The 23909-nt window shown below is 36.5% G+C and overlaps 1 protein-coding gene across 3 annotated transcripts in view; it reads left to right on the plus strand.

Annotated features, from left to right (window-relative positions):
* The first annotated feature begins 9401 nt into the window (after window positions 1-9401).
* LOC100245056 (putative 3,4-dihydroxy-2-butanone kinase) overlaps window positions 9402-23909 on the plus strand; it is an 83768-nt gene continuing 69260 nt past the window's right edge. The window contains exons 1-7 of one of the 3 annotated variants that reach the window (XM_059733937.1): window positions 9402-9456; window positions 9567-9733; window positions 10024-10097; window positions 10204-10267; window positions 23262-23374; window positions 23486-23533; window positions 23780-23851. In XM_059733937.1, coding sequence (XP_059589920.1) covers window positions 9694-9733; window positions 10024-10097; window positions 10204-10267; window positions 23262-23374; window positions 23486-23533; window positions 23780-23851 — 411 coding nt within the window. In that variant the 5' untranslated portion in view covers window positions 9402-9456; window positions 9567-9693. Of the gene's footprint in view, window positions 9457-9566; window positions 9734-10023; window positions 10098-10203; window positions 10268-11213; window positions 12345-12661; window positions 12734-23261; window positions 23375-23485; window positions 23534-23779; window positions 23852-23909 lie in introns of those variants that run through there. The other 2 variants (XM_010665604.3, XM_059733938.1) reach the window with 2 other exon arrangements.

A 23909-nucleotide genomic window follows, 5' to 3' on the forward strand; every position in this document is an offset into this window, starting at 1 on the left:
ACATATCTGATTACAGTGGATGCAAGGGAGTTTATATAGGAAGGTAATTTACCCTTCCTTGGATACTTCCTAGCTAAGGAATTACATGAGTGGTTGAATATAAGGAGAAAATGGAAATTTAGACACAAAAATCTGAAGAAAAATATCCCAAAGTGTCGGTCACAAATATCGGGAAGCACTAAGGACCATTTCGCAGGTGAAAACGAGGTTTGCGAGATTTCGCAGACATCCAAAAAGGGCTGCGAAATCACTTCGCAGCAAAAGGTTATTCTCGCACCGCTGCGAAGTTGGCTTTCATCTTGTGGTGTTTGGCTTCCATCGCGGCGTGAAACTTCAAGGGAAATCCAAAGCATTGTGCAAAAAGGCTGCGAAATCATTCCGCAACAAAAGGGTGATTTCGCAACACTTTGCTGAATCCTTCCTTCAGCTTGGAGCAGTCATCTTCCAAAGGCTGTAACTTCCTCATTTCAGCTTCAAATCGTACACGGTTTGAAGCATTAGATTCTTGACTTCCTGAGCTTTGAAATGGTATATAGAATGTACAAAATGGACTTCGGGAAGTGCTCCAAAAGTGCGAAAGACGACTGCAGCTGCTGTCCTCTATTTTCTTCACTCTGTTTTTCCTCTCTCCTTGCTTCTCTCCTTGCATACTTTGAACGACTTTGGCAAAGGGCTATGGAGCTCCAAAGCTTGGTTCTTCATGAATTTGAGCTCTTCATTGCTTTTCCATGGATTCCAAATAACTCTCCTCAATCTTGGATTGTTTTGGTGATCAAAAAGCTATCAAAACACCAAAACTTAACACAATTTGATTAGAATTGATTGCAAGGGCCCTTAACATGTTAATTGAGTTAAAAGGCAATAAATACTACTCAAAAGTGTTTAAAAAGATTAATTACAAGCTACAAAATAGCACTTTTTGAGTAGTAATCACATAGGATCTAAAGGCCTAGTGTCAGCACTCGTACCCTCACCCAAACATTAAGGCCATCAAGGGTCGCATGGGTGGGCGCCTTGCACCCATGAGGAAAGCCATAAGGAATGAAACAAGGTGACAAAGGGTTTGTGGCATCGATAAGCAAAAGGGTTACAACACTTAGGTAGGTGCAAGGGACTTCGCACACCGGTTGGGTGCATAACAACCACATACATGAGGTGCATGCATGTGCCACACACACAATAGGTTGGGTGCATGCATGTGGTGCACACATAGCAGGTTGGACACATGTACACGCACAGAAGCAAGATGTTTTTTCTGGAAATTAATGAATTCTTTGAATTTTAAAATAAATCCATTATTCATTCTTAAGAATAGGTGATGTCTCCTTTAAATACTTCTAAAATGACCCAAAATGCTCTTTAAAGGGGGTAGGTGACTCAAGGTGAAACATGGTGGTGGCTTAGATGTGACAACACCAAGGGGCCTTTATGTAAGGTCTCCAACATGAGTAAGAAACATGGAGTAAGCCTTGTTGGCACCCACACATGGGCTTCAAGACATGTGGTGGTGTGCAACCCATGGCCATAATGGCACAAGGCATGACGCAAACTCGTCTCCTGACAATGACACAAGGGCACAATGCCTTATGCAAGGAGGCTTAAAGAGTCATGGGCATAACGCCATGGCCTGTTGCTTAGATGCGACATGGAGATGCAACAACAACGAAGTCGACTAAGGACAAGACGTGGGATGTTACACGTGAGGGCGTAATGCCTCATGCACATATGAAGAGTCATGGGTGCAATGCCATGACTTGTTGTTGCAAGAAAAGAATGAAGGAACGTGGCATGGTGTCATAACAACAACATGAAGAGGTGTAGGCTTCATAAATGAGCAAGGGGTGAGAGTAACCTTTACTAAAGCATGCAGCCATGGGCAAAGAGTTAGGATGCAATGCAACTTATGGGCGCAATGACATAGGGCATGGGCATAGAGATAGATGGTTGCCTTAGCTTGGATAAGACTCAAATATGCTGCCTAAGAAGAAGGTTTGGTTTGCACAAGAGCTGCTCACATAGGTGCATGCAACAACAACACAATGAATGCAAGAGCATGTAGCCTTGACATGGATGTGACTCAGATGTAACTCAAATGTGTGGACCAAAAGAGAGCTTGGAAGGTACATGACCTATATATAGATGCATGTGGTAGCGACATGAAGAGTTGGACTTGAAATGGAATTATGAATTCAGCATGAGTAAGAGTCTTATTCCTATTGTAATTGTAGTCTGAATAGGACCTAGTTCCTAATGGGAATGGTTGGTGCCACAACCTATGAGGAAGAGTCTTAGTAAAACTAGGATGAATAGTCCTAGTCTTACAAGGAGTGGGTGGCAGCCACTCTATAAAAGGGGGATAGAGAAGCCACCTTGACATACACATTCAGAGGGATCTAAAGAGGGAGATTTAGAGAGAGCATGAACTTGTCAATGCCATTTGGGAGTCTTGTTAATCTATGTCTTGTATTCTTATTTAGTATAACAATAAAATATAATCTAGGGTTGGTGCCCCATAATTTGGTGTGTGCTTGTGTGGGTTCTTTAGTCTAATTTAGTGTAGGTTTTAGAAGGTTGGTTTAGAGAGGTGTCTAAGCACCATATAGATGCAAAAAAATTACATAGGGATTGTTGAGATGCACCTATACAATCTAAGGCTTTGGGGATGGAGAAATCCAAGGTTCTTAACACAATGACTGTAATGTTCTAACTTTTGAGTTTGGGTTGTCGCAATAACAATGGGAGACACCTCTTTCAGTCATGGTGACAACCTTTTTTATTTGTCTTGGTTTTTCCATCTTTGAGTTCTTTTGTTGCAATCAAAACTTTTTTATTTATAGAATTAAGTAATATAAAAAATTTTAAAAAATGAAGAAAATGAATGAGAATCATAAATTTATGATAAATGAAAACATTGATGTACTTTTAAATGGATCTCCCCTTTATTTCTCAAAATTAATCTAACTTGAGGAATGGGTCTAGTTAAATCAAAACATTGATATATTTTGTGGATATTATGGTTTTTTTTTAAATATCAATATTACCCTTTTTGGAAATGCTTTTTTCTTCTCTTTTGCCACTAAAGAGAAAAAATCTTATGGTTTTTTCGGTACATTAATCTCTGTGGGACAAATTCCTATAAATGAAAAAATTAATATGCACTTGATTGTTGTATTCTTGTTTTTTGATATATTGACTAGTTAAAAAAAAAAAAAAAAAAAGAATGAGAGGGAAGTGTTGAAATAGTGATAGGGTTGGATTGACTCTGAACAGGAATATTTTTTGAGGTTGATTTAGAAGCTTGAATGAAACTTTTTGAAGGTTGAAGAGGAGGAAAATCTGGACTCAGGACTTGAAAGGAATTTGACGTTTGTATTGGAAAAGTAGGACGAATATTTAGAAAATTTGAAATCATTTCATATGAAGCTTTGGTTTTCTTGGATGATGAAGAAATCTGGGGCCTAACGAGAGTACCCATTAGGATATAGGAGGATCCTTAACCTGCAAAAACTCTCAAGTAAGGAAGTCAGGAAGGGAATTTAACTCTCCTTCAATAAATTCAATTTCAAAATCAAAATTTGAAAGTAAAGCTTACTATTTTGCAAAAATTTGTTTTGAAACTAAATTTTTAACATCCTTTGTAAAATATCTTTTGCAGCTTTTTAATCAATTTTTAAAAGAAATTTTTTGTTTATCAAATCACTTTGAAATTTTGAAATACATAAAACTATAAATAAAACTTCTTTTTTAACAGTTTAATAATTAATTTGAGCGCCCAACCAAATCCCATAATGATATCTAACTATATGCATAAGATTGTGTTTTTTTATGTGACAATGAGTAATATTATAAGGAAATTAAGTAGATCTAGTTCTTCCAGATCTCTTAGGTCTGATGATAATTCTGCACACACTTCACTTACTCAAAACATTGTTAATAGTCAAGAAATAAATATATCACAAATAGAAAATCAATTACATAATTGTTCAATTCCACACATGAAAATTAATACAATATATCAATAAGGAAATTTCGAATTTAGTCAAAATTATTCAATTAAAACTGAAGAATTCTCCTAATCAAAGTTTAGAAAGTCTTCAATTATTAAGTCAAAACACTATTAATCATCATAGAAAGAAATTTAATTATATTCATATTGGATTAGTTCAATTTGCAATAAAACCTTTGTTTCGCTTAGGTTTAGATATTCTTATATATGTTTGTTTAAGAGACGCTAGATCAACAAAATTTACTAATTTTGTTCTTAGCATGATTGATTCAAACCTTGCAAATGGTCTTGTCTATTTTAATTATTTTCCAAACTTTTCCATGAACATAAATGATCAGTGTATTCTCTCAAGTTTAACTTTAAATATTAAAACCAAAAATATGAATTTTGTAGAAGAAGCCCAAACTATAGCAATAATTTATAGGATATATTATAAAGTCATGACTACTCAATTAAATCCTAGAGCTATGTGTCAATCTGTTAAAGATAAAACATTATTATTACAATATAATTCTAACAATACTCAAGCCTTTGTTCCTAAAAAACTAAAATGGAATGAAATTACTCAAGGAGGTCGATGGGAATTAAAAGATTCAACCCAGTTAAAACCAATTAAACCTTTAACAACTCCTTCAAAAATTATACAACATACATATGGTACTGTTCAAATAGAATTTAGTCCAACTTCAAGATATTCATTTAATCAAGATTTTATTTCTACAAGATCTTCCACTTCAAATACAATCTTAAATAGTGTCGATTTTACTCCAAAAATTCCTATTCTTGTATATCAACAACAATAATCTCCTTCTGGTCACTTACTCATTCTGACATGTAACCTAATCAAGTTAACATTATTCATAAGAAAAATTATAAAAAGACTCCTTTTACTCATAATGTAAAATGGATAAAATCAAACTCTTCCTGCTCAAGCTAGAAATGCATTAAGAAAACAATATGAAAAATACATGAATCAAAAGAAAACGACTATTCATTTTTTCTATTGGTTCAAACTTCGAAAACAAAGAAAACAACTCATAACTTTAAGAAATGAGGAAGGACATCAATTAGAAATAAAACACTAAGAAAATATTCAAAAAAGAATTTCAACAATAACTCAGAATTAGGTTCTCAACCACCCTTAAATAATCATCAATTTAATTTTGATAACAATTCAATTTCTGTCTCACCCTTCAAAATTTCAAGAACCAAAGATGAACATAGTCTCATAATTTACAAAAATATTAGACAAGTTCAACAACAATTAAATTATACAAATCATTCTCTTCAGAATTTAACTCAACAAATAACAAAAATTTCTCAATTTTTGTTTTCTTCTGCCCCGAGAAGGAAGATAGGAGAAACATCAAAATCAACTTTTTCTTCAAAATTATCTCAAACTTTATCATTATCATCATCATATTCTGCTAAGCCTCTAGATCAACCTTTTATTATTCTTATAAATGCTACAAAATCAAACATACAACTAGCTACTCCAATAGAGACAATGTTAAAATGAATACAACTTAGATTAGATAAACTTAATATTAATGGTATTAATCAAAATAAGAATCAAATTCAAACTATAACAAATGAAAATCATAAATCAATAAAATAGAATAACAATTCAAAATGTCTTCAGATTCAATAGTTAAAACCCCCTCATCAATTAATGCAATTTCTAATAACTTTGTAAGTAGAAAAAAATTATTATTTAAAACCCTCTTTTCCTAATGTTCAGTTGGAAGAAAGAAATTATCAATTAGTTGCTAGTTATGATGGTTGGTTTTTATGAATGGAATATAGATGGAATGAGTGAACATCAAATAATTAATTTACTTCATGAAATGATGATGGTTGCTAATGCTTATAGAATCAAGACTAGTAATTCTGATTTGTATACTATTGGTACCTTAGTCATAGGATTCACTGGTTTGCTTAAAGGTTGGTGGGATCATTATTTGAGTCAAAATGATAGAGAATATATATTAAATGCAAAAAGGACAATAATAAAAGAAAAAGGAACATCTATCCAAACTTATGAAAAAGACATTGTCAATACTTTAATATTTGCAATAACAAAACATTTTATAGGAGATTTATTTTCAAGAAAGAACTTCTAAAATCCTTAATAATCTTAGATGTCCAAAACTTCAAGATTTTAAGTGGTATAGGGATATGTTTTTAGTCGAAGTTATGTCAAGACCTGATTGTGGAAGTCATTATTGGAAAGAAAAATTTATATCTGGTTTACCAACTTTATTTTATGAAAAGGTTAGACAAAAAATAAGAAATATCCATAATGGAAAAATTCCTTATGAGTCATTAACATATGGAGAACTTATTACTTTCATCAACAATGAAGGTTTAGCTCTTTGTACAAATCTCAAGTTAAAAAGTCAAATGAAAAAAAAAAGATAGTGAGAAAAAATTAGGAAAATTTTGTTCATATTATGGTTATGATACAATAATAGCCCCTTCAAAAAGAAAAAATAAACAAAGTAATATAAAAAGGTAAAAAACCTTCAGTAGAGTCAAAATTCCAAAAGAAATTGGTAAATTTTAATCTTAATAAATCAAAATCCTCAAATAAATCAACTCTAAAAAGGAAAACACCAACATGTTATAAATGTGGAAAAGTAGGTCATTACTCAAAAGATTGCCAATTAGAAAATGAGATCAATTAATTAGAAATAAGTGATAAACTAAAAAAATTTAATGATAAGACTAATGATTGATAAAGAAAATGAAGATTCAAGTGAAGATTATCAATCAGAAGAAGATAATCAAATATTAATAACACAAGAAATATCAAGTGAAGAGTTTAGTCAGGATGAAGAAGAATCGGATAATCAAAAGGATTGTGATGGTATTTGTGCATGTTCTTATAAATCAATAAATTTGATTTCAAAAAATTCAAAAATTCAAAAATTCCTTTAAATATTCTTATTCACAATTATGTGCCCCTCATAAATTCAATATATTTTCAATTTTAGTATAATAAAGATAAGTTCATTAGATATCTTATTCATGCTTCAAAAGGTGTACTAAATTTTGAATTTTCTTTATAGATGGAGCAAGAACGGATTAAGTTTGGGAAATTCACTCTTCTAATGTTTCCTAAAAGTAATATGTCATTTTGGATTCATAAAGATATAGAAGGTTTCGACAGATCACAAAAATGTATCTTAGATAACCTCTGGAATGCAAAAAGTGATATTCAAAAGTTAGAAGCTTTAAATGTTGTCTTTTCATTTTAAACAGTTAAATGATAACTTAAATAATTTTCCTCACCCTTTAAGTTCTGATATGCATTACATCCCAATGGATACAGATCTTGAAAGTTTCAATTGTAAGAAAATTTTCAGAAGAATCTAAAGCTACATTTTCAAAATATTTTCAAAATGATTTTCCAACACTTTCTGATGAAAGCCTAGAATTTCAAAAATCAAGATTTTCATTTTTTAAGAAAAAAATTTTGAATCTTTCTCAAGACCTTAGACAAATAATAAGTCAAAAGGCTCAAGCTAAAGGAAAAGCTAAGCAAGAACATATAATGCAATTTCTTACTTACTGTAGTACTTTTGGAGTTACTATTCAAGGGATGAGTTTCATTTGACATACTCATTATGGCAACATCAATAATGAATGTCCAAAGCTTGATCCCTTGTGTAGGAAAATTCCACTAGAAAGGTATGACTGTAAGTATGCTCTTACTTACGGTATATGCAAAGCTAACATTGACTTAGATAGATATAGACCGGTAGTCATCAAGTTCAACAATGAGTCAATAGAACTAACCCTCGCTCTTCTTATAAACTATGGATTACTTTATCAACTGATTTCTCCTATCCTGACCAAACCGATGGATTTGGAAGAAAATTAGAAGTTTGTGCATTAAATGCCTTCATTCAGGATTTCAAATAAGTTAAACTCATTATCGAAAGTAAGCCTCCTGAATGGTCGAATGATAGAGGAGTTTATCTTGCTCAAGATTTAATCCTTCTCAAATCCAATCATAGAAAACATCAATTGTTTGGTACAGAGGACCCTTAGCCTTGTACTAAAATCAACCTCAAAAAGCAAATCAAACATTGGAGGTCAAAAATGATAGCAAGAGACCTTGATTCTAAGATTTATAGTTCTTTTAACTATAATCTTATCACTGAAGATAATATTCAAAAGATCATCTCTGCAAATGATTTTCCAGAAGTCCCTTTTCTGTTCCGAACTCAATTTTCTTATCTTATTCATAAGTACAAAAAGGATTACATCATTGAAAAAAAAAGCTCAACAAGTTTTTGAGAAATATCTTTTAGAAATGCTCAGTTAAGAGATATCAAAAAATCTTTTGTACATTTGTCTCCTTGTATTTATCCAGTAAAAAAAAAAAAAAAAACTATTCAAATAGTAGTGAATAATATCAAATAGTATAAATACTATTTCAATAGTAAATTTTGCCTACCACTGTAATTTTCAAAAAGGAACGTGGAGAAAGAGAAGAAAGATAGTTTATTATCTTTTGATTTCTTTTAACACCTCTCTAACATAAGAAAAGAAAACTCACATTTTTCGACAGACTTCAAGAATACAACCAGCTGTCCAAGATTTGAGTGCGGATTTCAAAACTTTGAAGCACGCGGATTTCATCAAGACTCAAAGTCCGACATTTTCTCTATAAATAGAGACGCAACCCTCATCACAAAGCAGAGCTCAAGAGCGGAAGAGCAACGAGTGTTTTAAAATTCTCTCTCTAGCTTTTATAATCTCCCTTTTCAAAATCTACTCCTTTGTAATCATCTCCTTGTAGTCATCCCTTTGCTGTCAACAAGTCTGTAATCAACAACTTTTTGTAATCAAGGTATATTTTCAATGCAAAAGTTATTTTCAGAATCAAATCTTTGTATTTTTATGTTTAATTTTCTACAATAAATTAGATAGAATTAGACATTAATTATTTCTGTTTTTATACTTGGAGTTCATAGACATAATTAATTTGTTATGTGCATGAACTAGGGTGTGAATGATTTTTTCGGTATGTTAATCACCGTGGGACAAATTCCTATATAAAAGAAATTAAGATGAAAGTAAAAGACAATCTTTGAATAAAGGAAAATAATTAACATCTTATACCTAGGGGTTTGAAGATGTCGAAGAAGCAAAGGAATGAAGATTTTAGATTAAAAAATTAAGAAAAAATTTGTTGATCTCCTTCCATGTTGTGTTTGGATCATAAATATTTTGATTTGCTATTAACTATGACCTCTCTTTGTTTGGTATCTTTTTTCACTTAATTTTTTCAAAATGTTTTTTCAAAATGCGGGAGGACATGAAATACAATCGTGGAAGAGGTAAGGGTATTTATGTAATTTAATAACATTTCACCTTCCAACAAGACAACCAACTCTCAAGTCCCCTTCCTCTTCAGCACGGCTGCACCCACGCCTCAGGCACCTTCTAATTATTATTATTATCATCTTTATAATTATCGTTATTGTTATAAATTGTTTATTAGTAAGTTTATTAATTTTGTTTTGTTTATATTTATTTATAGATACAGATAGTATAGAAAGCACTCCATTTGGTTTCTGCTTTCTTAAGAAACCACAGATAGGGCTCGCTTGGATTCGCGGAATTTCTGTGGAATTTGATCAAGGAAGAGAGGGTTCATAGGAAGATTCGCAGGCATGGCTTTCCAGGCGAAGAAACTCATCAATGATCCAAATGGTTTGAATTTTTCCTTCTTCTTAGCATTTTCCTTTTAGTTAGGGAAATTATGTTGCAATTCTGATTATTTGTCCTTGATTAGGTTTTGTTTATATTTTCTCGGCAGCCAGACACGTTTGATTTGTGTAAAGGGGTTCTAGTTCTGGTTTATTGTTAGAGTTATGATTCATACGTTGATACACACTTGCTCCATTGACTTCAATATTTTTACTCTTTCAAGGGAACAAACTCGTCGATTATGGGAATGATCCCAATTTAGAAGTAAAATGCTTTTGTTATTGTGGTTGCAGATGTGGTAACGGAGTTCATCGAGGGTCTTGTGGAAACTTATCCTGGATTGCAGTACCTGGATGGTTTTCCTCAGGTCATTGATTTTTTCAATTTTTGTCTCTTTACCGTTCAATATTTCAATTTTTTTTTTGTACATATGTTTTACCATTTAGTGGTGGCATATCCCATGTTGTACGCAGGTTAAAGTGGTCTTACGTGCTGATGTTTCGGGTGCAACGTACAACAAAGTTGCAGTTATATCAGGTTTGAGATGCTGCATAGTGTTTCAAATTTTCGAATTGCTACTTCAATTGGAAATGAAGCATCAGTTACCTAATTGAAATGCATGAATCGTTATATATTTAAATAGTTTCTGCCTTGGAAAAGCGCTATGGATATGGGTAGATTTATTGTAGTTTGCACTTTTATTTCCCATGTTTTGAACAAGAAATGATAAATGATATTTGGAGCTTTTTGTTTAGGTGGTGTTCATTTTATTATTGTTTTTATTATTTCTTAGGCAATTAATGATATATTAAAGTGCCCTAAAGGGGTGAACAAAGGCCAGGCAAAATTAGAGAAATGGAAAGCCCAAAAGAAGGCCTGGCTAGAAAACATGCCAATGCCATCCAATCAATATGATCAAGAAGTGATAAACTCCCTTCTTGAATGCCAGCACCAGGAATGCCATATGATTTGTGGATTCTTAGAACTTCAACCCTGAAAGCTCTGCCAAAAAAGGCCTTGTGCAGCTGTTTACTGGACCTTCCTCCTTTTACACCCAACCAAACTACCTTGCCATGACAAAAGGGTGCCCTTTAAAGCTTCACTTGACAATTGACTTTCCTCTTAAAAATTAGAAGTAACACTTGACCTTTGCTGCAAAAACTTCCAGAACCAGTTTAATAAATTATTAGAATAACTTTGTTAAGTAATGGGAATCTAATTGAATACCAATTTTTAGTTGATCAATTAACACACCGAAGAATGAAGGGCCATTGACTTTTGAGGAAATCCTGTATGATTTGGGAGGTGATTTGTAGGATATTGTGGTAGAAGATTGAGGCCCCAATTAGATCTGATATTTAAGCTAAATGTTTGGTTTGACTTTTATTTTTCCATATTTTGCTCTCTGTGTATATGTTAAATAGGGACCCGATTATGTAAAAAACATACTATTGAATATACAATTTTATTATTCTCAGTTTCTACATGGTATCAGAGCACAAATTGCTCTAAAACCCTAATCAATCCATGGCTGCCCAAAAAGGAGACAACCATGAGTCCAGTCAATTGGCAACCCAGGAAAGAGAGTCGAAGATAAACTCCTCCATGGGCTCGGTCGGTGCATTTGACAACTCCCCACTCCATCTTACCGTTGAAAAATTGAACGGTAAGAATTACAGAGAGTGGGCACAGGCAATCAAGCTTGTTATTGACGGAAAGGGAAAACTAGGGTTTCTTACCGGTGAGACTCGGCGACCACCTTCTACTGATGCAACAGCATCCCATAAATGGCGGTCCTAAAACTCCTTCATCACCTCATGCTTGATCAACTCCATGAAGCTAGCCATTGGCAAAACCTACATGTTCCTCCCGACGACAAAGGATGAGTGGGATGTGATACGGGAAACATACTTCGATGTCGAGAATGCTTCCTAAATCTTTGAACTCAAGACGCGGCTCTGGCAGATGAAGCAAGAAGATCGGGAAGTCACGGAACACTACACCGAGATGTTGGGTTTGTGACAAGAACTCGATGTCAGTTGCAAAGAGGAATGGGAGTGCACGGGTGACAATGTGCGATTCAAGAAGAAGATGAAGAACGAGAGAGTCTTCGAGTTTTTAGCGGGGTTGAATCGCGAGCTTGACGATGTTAGAAGTAGAGTTCTTAGTTGTTGGCTGTTGCCTTCCGTCCGAGAGGTCTTCTCTGAGGTGCAACGTGAGGAGAGTAGAAGGAAAGTGATGTTGCGGGAACATCTCACTTCTGTGCCCGAGGCTTTAGCACTTGTAATCCGTGGGCCTTACGCTGGATCTGACCTAAGATAGTCTAAGAGGACTTATTGTGAGCATTGTAAGAAAACGGGCCACACTAAAGACACTTGTTGGACTTGACATGGCAAGCCCGCAGATTGGAAGCCTAGACAACTCATTAAAGCCCATAGTCATCAAGCCTCCACCGAAACCCAGACAGACAAAACACCTACAGAAAATCATCAATTAGCTTCTAATGTGAGGTTTAATTTTGACCAGCTTGCGAAATTATATGAGCTTTTTTCTAATTTCCAAGCCTCTGGTCAATCTTCTACTACTCTGTCCTCTGGTTCTTTAGCCTATAAAGGTACCTTTCTGACAACACTTAGCACCACGTCTCATATTACTCCTTGGATTATTGACTCTAGTGCATCTGATCATATGATTGATGTTCATCATTTATTTTCTACATTCTCCCCTTGTGCTGGTAATTTAAAAGTAAAAATTGTAGATGATACTTTATCCCCAGTTGCTGGCAAAGGGAGTATTCGTATTTCTGAGTCTATTACTCTCAACCCTGTCCTACATGTTCCTAATTTATCTTGCAATTTGCTGTCTATTAGCCAATTAATCAAACAGTCTAATTGCTTAGCTAAATTCCTACCCTCTCATTGTGTTTTTCAGGACCTATCATCGGGGAAGACGATTAGCAGTGCTAAGGAATGTGAGGGGCTATATTACTTCGATGAAGCTAATGTGCGTGGATAGTGTCCTCTTACTGTTTGTAATTCTACATCTAGTCCTGGGGAAAGTGAACTTTTGTTATGGCACAAAAGGATGGGTCATCCTAGTTTTCAATACTTGCAACATTTATTTCCTTCACTATGTTCAAATAAAACTTCATGGGATTTTTAGTGTAAAGTGTGTGAACTTGCCAAACACCATCGTGCATCTTTTCCTAAATATAAGTATAAACCATCCATACCATTTACTCTAATTCATAGTGATCTATGGGGACGCTCACGTACCCCTAATAGGACTCATAAAAAATGGTTTATTACTTTTATTGATGATCATACTCGCCTGTTTTGGGTATATTTGTTGACTGATAAAACTGAGGTTTGATTAGTCTTCATGAATTTTCACTCTATGATACAAACTCAGTTTCATACCAAAATTCAAATTCTTCGTACTAATAATGGTACCGAGTATTTCAATCACTCCTTGAGCACTTATTTACAAGAAAATGGTATTATTCATCAAAGTTCTTGCGTTGACACCCCTCAGCAAAATGAGGTTGCAGAACAGAAAAATAGACATATTCTTGAAGTTGCTCGTGCCTTGCTGTTTACCTTTCACATGCCCTCACAATTTTGGGGTGACTCCATTTTGACAGCCACATACCTTATTAATCGAATGCCTAGTTGGGTCCTATCTTTTGTCACACCTCTCCAGAAATTCCAAGAGTTTTTTCCCCATTTTAAACTTGTTGCACATCTTCCACTTCATGTCTTTGGGTCCACTGTGTTTGTCCACGCTCACGCACCTAAGCGGAACAAATTGGATCCCAGAGCACTTAAATGTGTCTTTCTTGGCTACTCTTCCACACAAAAGGGCTACAAATGCTATGACCCAATTTCACAGAAGCTATATGTTAGCCTAGATGTCACATTCTTTGAGCATACTCCCTACTACTCGCTTAAGGGGGAGTCCGTGAGTGAAGCTAGACCAACCTTAACCTTAGACTACCTTGATGTTGCTGTGTTCAAATCCACTCTGTTCCTTATATCTACCCCTTCGCCTAATATAGAAGGACACTTGAACTCAAGGGGAGATACGGAAATATAGACAAATAGGGAAACACTCGTCTACTCAAGGAGGCCAAAATCGAAGTCTAATGAGACACTCACCTCTGAAGCACTAAAAGAGTCAGAACCGGTGATAGTTCCAACCCCTCAGGAGTCTGGCTCCAATCCTAATCAGGTAACAAATGACTTACCCATTGCTCTTAGGAAGCAACCTCGTTCATGTACTCTCCATCCTATCTCGAAATTTGTGTTTTATAATGCTCTTTCTGCAAAGTGTCGTGCTTTTACGACTAACCTTGATAGAATCCAGATTCCTAAAAACATTCAAGAATCCTTGGAGATTCCAGAATGGAGAGAGGCAGTGATGGAAGAATTAAGGACATTGGAAAAAAATGGGACTTGGGAAGTGATGACTTTGCCGAGAGGGAAGAAACCAATGGGTTGTAAATGGGTATTTACAGTGAAATATAAGGCGGATGACATAGTAGAACGATACAAAGCCTGCCTGGTTACAAAGGAGTTCACTTAGACCTACGACATCAACTATACTGAGACATTTGCACCAGTGGCAAAGCTGAGCACTATACGAGTTCTCTTATCCTTGGCAGCAAACCTAGACTGACCACTCCATCAGTTTGATACGAAGAATGCCTTTGTGAATGGTGAGCTGGAAGAAGAAGTGTTTATGACGCTACCACCAGGGTTTTGTAAGGAAGAAGAAGAAACCAGGGTATGCAAATTGAAGGAATCTCTGTATGGTCACAAGGAATCTCCGAGAGCATGGTTCAATAGATTTGCAAAGGTGATTAAGAACCAAGGATACCAACAGGGATAGTCGGATCATACTATGTTCTTCAAACAGTCCAACGATGGAAGGATGACCATCCTAATCGTGTATGTTGATGACATTATTCTCGCTGGAGATAATGACAAGAGAAGTGGAGAGGTTGAAGAAGGTCTTAGCCACAGAGTTTGAGGTAAAAGACCTGGGTCAAATGCGGTATTTCCTAGGAATGGAGGTCGCCAAATCAAGGAAGGGAATTAGTATCTCCCAGAGAAAGTATGTACTTGACTTGCTGACTGAGACTGGCATGCTTGGTTGCAAGCCAAGCGATACCCCTATCAAGGCAAGAAAAAGGACGGAAAGCGACGGAAAACCCGTGGATAGAGAGAGATATCAACGACTAGTAGGTAGACCGATCTACCTTTCTCACACTAGACCAGACATTGCTTTCGCCGTAAGCGTGGTTAGCCAATACATGCATTCACCAAAGGAAAGTCACCTGGAAGCGGTGTATAAGATCCTCAGATATTCAAAGGGTTCTCCAAGGAGAGGACTATTCTTTAAGAAGGGTGACAGTAAGAAGGTAGAGATTTATACAGATGCAGATTGGGCGGGATTAACAAAAATCAGAAGTTCTACTATCGGCTACTGTACCTATGTCTGGGGAAATCTAGTAACATGGAGAAGTAAGAAGTAGAGTGTAGTAGTCGGAAGTAGTGTTGAGGGTGAATTCAGAGCAGTTGCACAAGGTATGTGTGAAGGATTATGGTTGCAGAAACTATTGGAAGAATTACACATTACAGTAGAGCTCCCCATCAAACTTTATTGTGACAACAAAGCCGCCATTAGTATTTCTCATAATCCTGTTCAGCACGACAAGGCCAAACATGTAGTAGTGGATAGACACTTTATAAAGGAGAAAATTGAGAAGGGGACTATTTGCATGACTTATATCCCTACAAGGGAACAGTTGACAGATATATTCACTAAGGGGCTAAAGAAATCTAGCTTTGAAGATTTTATTTGCAAGTTGGATATGCTATCTATGATCCTACTTGAGGGGGAGTGTGGAAATCCCATATGATTTGGGGGGTGATTTGTAGGATATTGTGGTAGAAGATTGAGGCCCCAATTAGATCTGATATTTAGGCTAAATGTTTGGTTTGACTTTTATTTTTCCATATTTTGCTCTCTGTGTATATGTCAAATAAGGACCCGATTATGTAAAAAACATATGATTGAATATACAATTTTATTATTCTCAATTTCTACAACTTTATAACACCATTTGTGAGACACATCTCTCCTGGCCTATGAAAAAAAAGGCACATTTCTCTTGATCTTAACAATTTTCAAGAGTGGAGTATTTACCTATCTCTCAAGATGGTTCTAATCGGTGTTGACCTTTGCCTAGATATTTGCTTTATTTTCTTTTTCTCCTCTTTTTCTGTCAGGAAGCTGAAACAATTTGTTTGAATTGGCTTAGGCATTTGTTTAGAATTTGAACGTCCCTAGTGATCCAACTCTTAGTTTTAATCAAATATGTATTATTGTTTTTCTTTATTTATTTTTTGGTACTGTCGACAACAATAAGAACCTTGAAAGATGTTATCATTTTCGACAATCCTGCATTAATGTGTCTTCACTTATGATACAAATTATGAGATGCCATGAAAGAACAAAGCAAATTATTATTTGATCAAATATGTATTATTGTTTTTCTTTATTTATTTTTTGGTACTGTCAACAACAATAAGAACCTTGAAAGATGTTATCATTTTCGACAATCCTGCATTAATGTGTCTTCACTTATGATACAAATTATGAGATGCCATGAAAGAACAAAGCAAATTATTATTAGTGTTATTTTTATTTTGATCAGAAACAAACTATTTGTTTATTGAAGTGCACAAACATATGCAGCAGGAAGATGAGTTATCCTTCCCAGGAAAAAGAAAACATCTGACCAAAAAAAAGAGTGAACCATAGAAAGAAAAACATACAGGTTGAGGTGGAAGGATGCTAAAAAGGGCCTTTTTTTTTTTTTCAGTCAAATCTTTTTATTTGGTATTGAAACCTGGAAGGTTAATCCCCTTTCCAACAAGCATTATTTGGAATCTGTGAGTCCCTTTCAAGGTGAGCTTTTTTTTGTTTGGGAAGCCACTTAGGGAAAAGTTTTGATTTTAAATCAACTTAAAAAAAGAGGGGGATTGCTAGTGATAGACATTTCCATTGTAAACTAGAGGGAGAGGATCATGTTCTATTTCGTTGCACCAAAGTAAGGATTCTATGGCAGATGTTGTTTCCTTATTTAGTGTAGTTTGGGTGATCACTTCTTCGGTGAAAGATAATCTGTTAAGTTGACATGACTCTTTTGTAGGGAAGAAAAGGAAGAAGGTGTGGAGAGCCGCTTCTCTTTGCATTTTTTGGACAATTTGGTGGGAACTAAACCAAAAAGCTTTCAAAAACAAGGAAATTGTTAGATAGTGTACAGTTATTTCAGTTATTTACTTTTCCTTTTCTTTCCTTATTGTATTGTGGGTCCCACTAACATGTATATATATACCCAAGTCCAATGTGTATTATTAACAGTTTTTTAATAACAAAAATTAGGGATTCTCCCTTTTCTCTCTTTTCACATGGTATTAGAGCCTAGGGAGAAAAAAACCTAATTATTTCCGGTTTATCTGTGAATCAATATTGGGAAACCTTTCAGTGATCTTGTTTCATTCCGGTCACCTTTCCCATCTCCTAAAACTTTGTGGTCAACCGTATTGTCGTCAGAAAATCCTCACCGCCGGCGACTTTTCTGGCAACTTTTCTCGGTGAAGTCCTTTTTCGGCACCGACCATACCATCAAGGAGGAGATCTTCAAGTTTTGTCAAAGCACTAGAGGGAGAATCTCAGTCACGCTCCGGCCACGCGCTTTTCTTCTCTGGTGGCCTGAACCTCACGTGCCGGCGCGTGAGGGCGTGTGGAGCACTTTTCGGCCACGTGCTTCCACCTCCAGCCTCGCCTGACGCCGTCTAGCCACTCTCCATCTGTGCTTGTGCCATCCGAGCCCTACAAGTGCATTTTTTTAGGGTTTTTTGTCTCCGTCGGCCCTCTAAACAGCCTTTTCGATGACCTCCGATGACCTCCGGTGACTTCCTCTCCACCCCGAGCCTTGCACGTGTCTTAGGAAGTGTTCTTCTACCCTTCCAGTAGTGCCACATTTATTTTTCTTTACTATTTGGTCTCTCACAGTCGCGGAATCCGGTTTTTCTTCTTTCAGTCGCGATCTGAAGCCGTATTAGGGCTCTCTTCAATCCAAACATATTTTGTTCTCTAGATAAGTAGATATGACTACTAAAAGTTCCATTTTTTCCTCTATTATATTTGGATCTCCTATGATTACTTCAGAGAAATTGGTTGGCAGTGAAAATTATTTGTCCTGGTCTGCCTTTGTGGAGCTTTGGTTTATGGGTCAAGGTTATGAGGATCACCTTGTTACGCAAGAGGCGGATATCCTTGAGGTTGACATAGTACAATGGAGGAAGATAGATGCATAGTTATGTAGTGTGTTATGGCAATCAGTTGATCCTAAGATTCTGCTTCATCTTCGGGCCTACAAAACATGCTTTCAATTTTGGAATCAGGCGAAAGGGTTATACACGAATGATATCCAACGTCTTTATAAGGTGGCTTCTTCTATTGTCAATGTCAGACAACAAGACATGAATTTATCTACTTATATTGGCTAGATTGCCTCTCTTAAGGAGGAATTCTTGACCGTGATGCCTCTTACTACTGATGTTGGGGATCAACGAACACAGATTGACAAGTTCTTCATGGTTCTTACGCTTATTGGCCTCCGTCTAGATCTTGAGACCGTCCGCAATCAGATTTTTGGCAGTTCCTCTGTTCCATCCTTGGATGATGTGTTTGCTCGCCTCCTCCGTATCTCCTCCACTCAGACTTTGCCATCTGATAACACTTCAGATTCTTTTGTGTTAGTTTCTCAAACTAACTCTCGAGGAGGACGTAGTGGTAACCGAGGTAGAGGTCAACATCCTCATTGCACCTATTGCAATAAGCTTGGCCACACTCGTGATTGGTGTTATCAGTTATATGGGCTGCCTCCCCGCACTACCCACGTGGCCCAGTCATCTGATCCTCAGCCGCCTCAGCTTTTGAGTTCCTCCACATCTCAGGGTATTTCCCTCACTGACAGTGAGTATGATGACTATCTCCGCTCTCAGGTCACCAAGTCAGTTTCTATTGATTTTGTTGCCCAGATTGGTAATGCTTCTGCTTGTCTTACCCACACATCTTCTCTTGGACCTTGGATTCTAGATTCTGGTGCTTCTGATCACATATCTGGTCATAAATATCTTTTCTCTTCTATTACTACTACCTTTGCCTTACCTACAGTTATCTTAGCTAATGGTTCTCAAACTATGGCTAAAGGCATTGGTTTGGCACATCCTCTCCCTTCTCTGCCTCTCACTTTTGTCCTTTATACTCCTGAGTGTTCCTTTAATCTTATCTCCATCAGCAAAATAACTCATACTCTTAACCGCTCTATTACTTTTTCTGATAAATTTGTGACCTTGCAGAACCGGAGTACGGGGAAGACGATTGGCATAGGACATGAGTCTCAAGGCCTCTATCACCTCACCTCGCCTTCAACTTCTACAGTTTGCATTTCCATTGATGCTCCCCTCCTTATCCACAGTTGCCTGGGCCACCCTAGTCTATCCAAGTTCCAGAAAATGGTCCCTAGTTTTTCATCTTTGTCGTCGCTTGCGTGTGAGTCCAGTCAGCTTAGGAAACATACTCGTGTCTCGTTCCCAAAGCATTTGAATAATCGGGCAAAGTCTCCTTTTGAACTTGTCCACACTGATGTTTGGGGTCCTTGTCGGACCGCTTCTACTTTAGGATTTCAGTATTTTGTCACTTTCATTGATGACTATTCTCGATGTATTTGGTTATTTTTAATGAAAAATCGAGCTGAGTTATTCTCTATTTTCCAGAAATTTTATGCTGAAATCCAAACCTAGTTCAATATTTTTATTCGTGTGTTACACAGTGATAATGTTAGGGAATATTTTTCTGCATCATTTACTTCATTTATGTCCCAACATGAGATTCTTCATCAGTCTTCTTGTGCTCATACTCCTCAACAAAATGGGGTAGCTGAACGTAAGAATCGACATCTTGTTGAGATAGCTCGTACTCTCCTTCTCCATAGTAATGTTCCTTTTCGTTTTTGGGGGGACGCTGTTCTTATAGCATGTTATTTGATTAATCGTATGCCCTCATCTGTATTACACGATCAAATTCCTCATTCCCTTCTTTTCCCTGACCAACGACTTTATATCCTTCCTCGTGTTTTTGGTTGTACTTGCTTTGTTCATATTCTCACTCCTGGATAGGTTCTGGATAGGACAAACTTTCTGTCAAAGCCACAAAATGCATCTTCTTGGGATACTCTAGACTTTAAAAGGATTATCGTTGTTATTCTTTTGAGATTCATTGCTACTTTCTCTCCGCTGATGTCACCTTCTTTGAGGACTCACCATTCTTCTCCACCTTTGAGTCTTTTCCTGTTTCTGAAGTCTTAACCCTTCTCATTATTTCCCCACCTGATGCAGTGCATTCTCGCCCACTTCAGGCTTATCATCGCCGTCATCGTGTCGCTGTTCCTCCTTCTTTGGCCGAGGTACCTGCTAACTCACTTCCTATCCCTTCGGCTTCTCCTGCCCCGGCTCTACCTCCTTCTGCTGACTTACCAATTGCTCTTCGGAAAGGTAATCGATCTATTCGTAATCCTCATCCCATTTACAATTTTTTGAGTTACCATCGATTATCTTCACCTTATTCTGCATTTGTTTCTGCTATATCTTCTGTTTCTCTTCCCAAGAGCACCCCTGAGGCTCTTTCACATCCAGGCTAGCGACAGGCAATGGTAGATGAAATGACTGCTTTACACTCCAATGGAACTTGAGATGTTGTTGTTTTACCCTTTGGTAAATCTACAGTTGGTTGTCGTTGAGTCTACACAGTTAAGGTTGGCCTTGATGGTCAGGTTGATTGCCTTAAGGCCCGCTTAGTTGCTAAAGGTTATACTCAGGTTTATGGTTTTGATTATGGTGACACTTTCTCTCCTGTTGCCAAGATAGCTTCTGTTCGTCTATTCCTCTCCATGGCTGCTATGCGTTCTTGGCCTCTTTATCAGTTAGATATTAAAAATGCTTTCCTTCATGGGGATCTTGCTGAGGAAGTTTATATGGAGCAACCACCTGGTTTTGTTGCTCAAGGGTTTCTCGTTTAGTGTGCAGGTTACGTCGTTCTCTATACGACTTGAAACAATCTCTTCAAGCATGGTTTAGCCGCTTTAGTTGTATTGTTCAGGAGTTTGGCATGTTTCGCAGTACAGCAGACCATTCCGTTTTCTATCATCATAACTCTTCAGGGCAGTGTATTTATCTGGTAGTTTATGTGGACGACATCGTCATTACAGGTAGTGATCAGAATGGTATTCAGAAACTAAAGCAACACCTTTTCACCCACTTTCAGACTAAAGACTTGGGGAAACTCAAGTATTTCTTAGGGATTGAGATAGCTTAATCCAATTCCGGTGTGGTTCTTTCCCAAAGGAAGTATGCTTTAGACATCTTGAAAGAAACCGGTATGTTAGACTGTAAACCGGTAGACACTCCTATGGATCCAAATGTCAAACTTATATCAGGATAGGGGGAGCCTTTAGGAGATCCTGGGAGATATCGGCGACTTGTAGGTAAACTGAATTACCTCACCATTACTCGTCCAAACATTTCTTTTCCTGTAAGTGTTGTTAGTCAATTCCTACAGTCACCATGTGATAGCCATTGGGATGCTGTAATCCGCATTCTTCGATATATCAAAAGCACACTAGGCCAAGGTGTGTTGTACGAGAACAGAGGTTATACCCAGGTTGTTGGTTACACAGATGCAAATTGGGTTGACTCACTCACAGATAGACATTCCACTTCTGGGTATTGTGTTTTTATTGGAGGTAACCTAATATCCTGGAAGAGCAAGAAACAAGATGTAGTGGCCAGATCTAGTGCTGAAGCCGAGTATCAAGCTATGGCTCTGGCAACATGTGAACTCATATGGCTGAAACATCTTCTTCGGGAGTTAAGATTTGGAAGGGATGAACAGATGAAGCTCATCTGTGACAACCAAGCCACTTTGCATATTGCATCTGATCCAGTCTTCCATGAAAGGACCAAACACATTGAAGTTGACTATCACTTCATTAGAGAGAAAATCGCATCAGGATGTGTGACGACTAGTTTTGTCAATTCAAATGATCAACCAGCAGATATTTTTACTAAATCTCTTAGAGATCCTAGAATTAAATACATTTGTAACAAGCTTGGTGCATATAACATATATGCTCCAGGTTGAGGGGGAGTGTTAGATAGTGTACAGTTATTTCAGTTATTTACTTTTCCTTTTCTTTCCTTATTGTATTGTGGGTCCCACTAACATGTATATATATACCCAAGTCCAATGTGTATTATTAACAGTTTTTTAATAACAAAAATTAGGGATTCTTCCTTTTCTCTCTTTTCACAGAAATGATTGACCAAAATTTAAAACATTCTTTTCTTTGTAATCTTTCAACTTGGGTATGTACATAAGAGAAGGCTCAATGCCATTGATTGATTTTCAGATTGGGTTAGGTCTTTTTTGATTGATTTTGTTAAGGGTGGTTTTTTGTGTCTTTTCTTTCAAGGCCTTTCTTTTTGGTGCTCCTCGTTTATGTGCTGTGTACTTTGGTGTACTTTTCTTCATTATTAATCTACACGTATGTATCTTTACCTATCAAAAACAAAAAGAAAGGGTTCGAACAATAATTGCAAAAACACTCGATAATGAGGAACTCCAAAGCATACACTAGAACTACTGCTCAAGGAGGTAAAAATTCTCCACAAACTCAATGGAGATAGAAACTTGGAGACTTGGTTTTGTTTTGGGTCATTATTTGTTTTATTAGTCAAATATTAGTAATCATATATATAAGATTCCATTATAGATTGGTTGAGCTCCAAGTAGGGAGAGTGAAATTGTTTTTTGTTTTCTCTCTTCCTTTTTGCTTGCCTCATGGTGCTTCTTGTATACATCATGCTTACCTTGGTGCGCCATTTTTTAGACTTTTTTAATATATTTTCTCCTTTTGCCTTCAAAGAAAAAAGAGAGATTCTATAGAGAATTTATCAAGTACCCGGAATATGTGTTCAATTTTCAATCTGAAATCTAAATAAATGAAGTATCTAGACGAGTAATTAATTTTGTGAGTCCTAAGTATGCGTGAGTTCATTAAGTAGTTGAACTCTTTAATCTTCCACTTTTAAAGTGTTGAGAGTTCCCATGATTCTACAAAAGAGCTTCATGTAGGAGTTTGAGAGGAATGAATGCAGATGAATAAGAGTGCAGCAGAGATTTATAATTCTTGTGAGTGATTCACAGATTCAGAGGGTATGGAGCCTTCTCTATGTGTGATACCTAGGCCCTATAAGTGTGATTGTAGTTGGTAATGTTACCCTAGCAGGTAGTACTCTCATGTGTTTCTTCTTTTAGATAGACAGCATGGAATCTGATGTCCTCTTGCAAATGAATTGGGTCTGTCTTAGTTATACAGATGTGTTGCATGATACAGGAGGAGGAAGTGGTCATGAACCTGCCCATGCTGGTTTTGTGGGGGAAGGGATGCTGACAGCAGCTATATGTGGAGATGTTTTTGCCTCCCCATCAGTTGATTCAATTCTAGCTGTATGGTTTCTTGCTTTTTAATCTTATAAATCGAAGAAACATGCATATTATGTACCATTTGGAATATCATCTTTCTTTAGGTGACTACTGAATGATATTATTCAACTTTAGGGTATTCGAGCTGTTACTGGTCCCATGGGTGCTCTTCTGATTGTCAAGGTATCTTATCTTCTAAACTGGTTAGACAGCTGGAAATTCACTGAGTCAGGGTGTTTAGCGATGTTTGTATTTGTGAAATGACATCTAGACCAGCAGACAGCCCATCCCTGTGAAATAGTTTATCAGCTTTGCTATTTATTTATTTTTGTAAGAAATTTGGTTGATTCAATTAATATCAGCACGGATTATATGAGGCATTCAGCTAATGTTTCTTGACTACTAGTGTCGTCTTCTGGATTTTGACAGAATTATACTGGCGATCGGTTAAATTTTGGTTTGGCCGCCGAGGAAGCAAAATCTGAGGGATACAAAGTTGAGGTATGTGAAGTCAACTTGAATTTTTTTTCTTTGAAAATCATTTAACAAATAATCAGAA

The sequence above is a fragment of the Vitis vinifera genome, chromosome 17 (genome assembly GCF_030704535.1).
Source record: "Vitis vinifera cultivar Pinot Noir 40024 chromosome 17, ASM3070453v1".
NCBI classification, from domain to species: domain Eukaryota; kingdom Viridiplantae; phylum Streptophyta; class Magnoliopsida; order Vitales; family Vitaceae; genus Vitis; species Vitis vinifera.